The sequence below is a fragment of the Oxyura jamaicensis genome, chromosome 3, assembly GCF_011077185.1.
Source record: "Oxyura jamaicensis isolate SHBP4307 breed ruddy duck chromosome 3, BPBGC_Ojam_1.0, whole genome shotgun sequence".
NCBI lineage: Eukaryota > Metazoa > Chordata > Aves > Anseriformes > Anatidae > Oxyura > Oxyura jamaicensis.
Window position 1 is genome coordinate 115387709 of NC_048895.1, and position 2300 is coordinate 115390008.

Consider the following 2300-nt stretch of genomic DNA (forward strand, 5'->3'; position numbering starts at 1 on the left):
ACTCCTTGCGGGCAGCTTCAGTTTCACTGCCCTGAATGACCTTTTGCCAGCACCAGAGCTCTCCCCGTAGCAGGGATCAGACTTTCTGTATCCCAGAAAGAAAGCCCACTTGGACCCCAGCTCTGTCTGGAGGGTTTGTGAGGAAGAGGACCCAGGCTCCCTTCTTCCCAAGCAGGGTGAGAGGGGACAACACAAGGAGCTACATTGAACAAGGTCTCTGCTAAATTAATTACAGGAACCTTGCACCTGTGGTTCCCGTGGTGGTGGGGATGGGGACGTGGACACCAGGTCCTTCCCAAGCCGAGGCTGCTCACACCTGACCCCCTTTCAGCATGTCCAGAGGCTGGTCCAGACAGCGGGGGGAGAGCTATCAGTGCATCGCAGCCATCGCTCAGCCCTATAGCGTAACTCGCCTCTCCTCCCAAGGTTGAGAAATAAAATCCTGTGATACTGATCTCATTTTCTCTCGGGTCCCTCTGCCCCAGCAGATCTGTCCTATCTGTTCACCACTGGTTCTTGTCACAGTCAACGATTTTCCTTATATTTCCTTATGATTTTCGATAGCAGAGCTGGGGAGGGCAGAGTTTCGCCATCATAGGCATGTGCAGGGCGGAGGGACAGGAGGAGGGTGCTGTGCTGTGAACCATGAGAGGTCTGCCAAGCAGCAGAACCTCCCCAGAGCCCTCCTCTCTGCTCGGAGACTCACTATAAATAGGAGGAACCCCAGCCGTGCCACACAGCGGTGTCCAGCTCAGGCTCGCTCCGGCTCTTCTCCCTCCAGCCTCGCTGAGATCCCAGCTCGGCCCCAGCCATGAGGTTCCTCTGCCTCGTCCTCGCCGTCTTCCTGCTGGTCTCCCTGGCCGCCCCAGGTAAGCAGGCAAATTGCACTGGAAAATAATTTGGAGAGTGGTGGGGGAGCCAGACGGGGGTCAGGGCTGCAGCACAGAGGTGTGTGCCACGCTTCATAGACAGCTCGGGGTCTTTATTGGCTTTAAAGCCTATTATTTAGTTGCACACATGTAGGCATCTCATCCTTAGGGTAGGCAGGTAGCTGCTGGTCTCCTGATATGTAAATGACTTGGTTAGCCCAGGCTGCTTTAAATGGGGCTCAGTGTTCTTATAAGGGCAACTGAGCAGCACCTTGCAGCTAGAAAACAGATAGCCTCTTTAGACAAAAACTCACTTTACAATTAAAGTACTATAAAAAGCACTTGCAGGTGCTTTAGATGTTTTTGACATCTTCTAGGTCCAGGTGAGCCGGGCTGTGGTGTCTCTTTTTCAGTCCAACGATGTCGCCTTTTGTGCCAAGCTGATTCTGAGGATGTTCTCAGGATATTCCCCACCCAGAACTCAGCTCCCCCACATACCCCTGCAGCCAGCTTCCCACTTTCCCTCTTCATTGAATCAAAGGGGGATTCTGGGCTCAGAAAGGTTCCCAGTCCAATATCTGTTCACTCAGAACATCATTTTCAAACAGTCTCCCACCTTCATGCCCAGTGCTTGGCACTTGATTTTTATTTTATTTTATTTTTTCACCTTCTCTACTGCAGGTCATTTTTCTGGTTGCCACAGCAACCTTCCAGATTTGGAATACCAGCTCAAATTTTCAAACCACTTTGGTGTTCCTCTTCACCATGAGAACACAGGTCCCCTTAAGGAGGGGAACACAATGAAGAAGTGTTGTCTTGCACAGATGAGCACCTCTATCACCGACTGGCCCTGGTTGGAGAGCAGGGACCAAGGGCACCCTCCCAACCCAAGCACTCTCCCTCTGCTTTCTTCTTGCAGGCTACGGGCAGGTGAAGAAGTACTGCCCCAAGGTCGGGTACTGCTCCACCAAGTGCTCCAAGGGGGACGTGTGGTCCCTGTCCTCCGACTGCAAGTTCTACTGCTGCCTGCCGCCCAACTGGAAGGGGAAATAAGGGCTGGGCAAGGAGCCCCCGGGGACGAGGAGGCAGCTCGGTGGCTTTGGGAGCGGCATCTCGACTGTCGAGCCCAACTGTCATCCCCTCCTCTCGATAAATAAAAAGAGAAAAAAAAGATGTAACTCCCATACGTGTGTGGTGTGCTTACTCGCGTCCCATGGCCCCAGGCAGAGGGTTAAGATGGTTCCCTGAGCACAGTCCAAAAATCCCACTAGCAGCATGTCTCATCGGTGGGTTTTGCACAAAACTGACAGCAAAAGAGCTAAACATATGGAGTTTTCCTCTCTTTTTATCCCACAGATGATTTAGTCAATGGTGGGTGGAAAAGGGCTGGGTGGATTAACACCCCCCTGGGTGTCCCTTTTACCGCGGAGC

At 52.6% G+C, this 2300-nt stretch overlaps 1 protein-coding gene across 1 annotated transcript; it reads left to right on the forward strand.

Moving 5' to 3' along the window:
* The first annotated feature begins 707 nt into the window (after positions 1-707).
* LOC118165137 (cygnin-like) lies at positions 708-2047 on the forward strand. The gene is made up of 2 exons (XM_035323045.1): positions 708-869; positions 1789-2047. Exons 1-2 carry the CDS (start codon positions 812-814, stop codon positions 1920-1922), a joined length of 192 nt encoding a protein of 63 aa, XP_035178936.1. The 5' UTR covers positions 708-811; the 3' UTR covers positions 1923-2047.
* The last annotated feature ends 253 nt before the right edge of the window (positions 2048-2300 follow it).

What these genes read in the sequence shown, in the direction of transcription:
- LOC118165137 (XM_035323045.1), top strand. Translation starts at nt 812, where the DNA reads ATGAGGTTCCTCTGCCTCGTCCTCGCCGTCTTCCTGCTGGTCTCCCTG. An exon ending in GGTCTCCCTGGCCGCCCCAG is followed by an intron (nt 870 to 1,788) that starts GTAAGCAGGCAA and finishes TTCTTCTTGCAG; the next exon opens with GCTACGGGCAGGTGAAGAAG.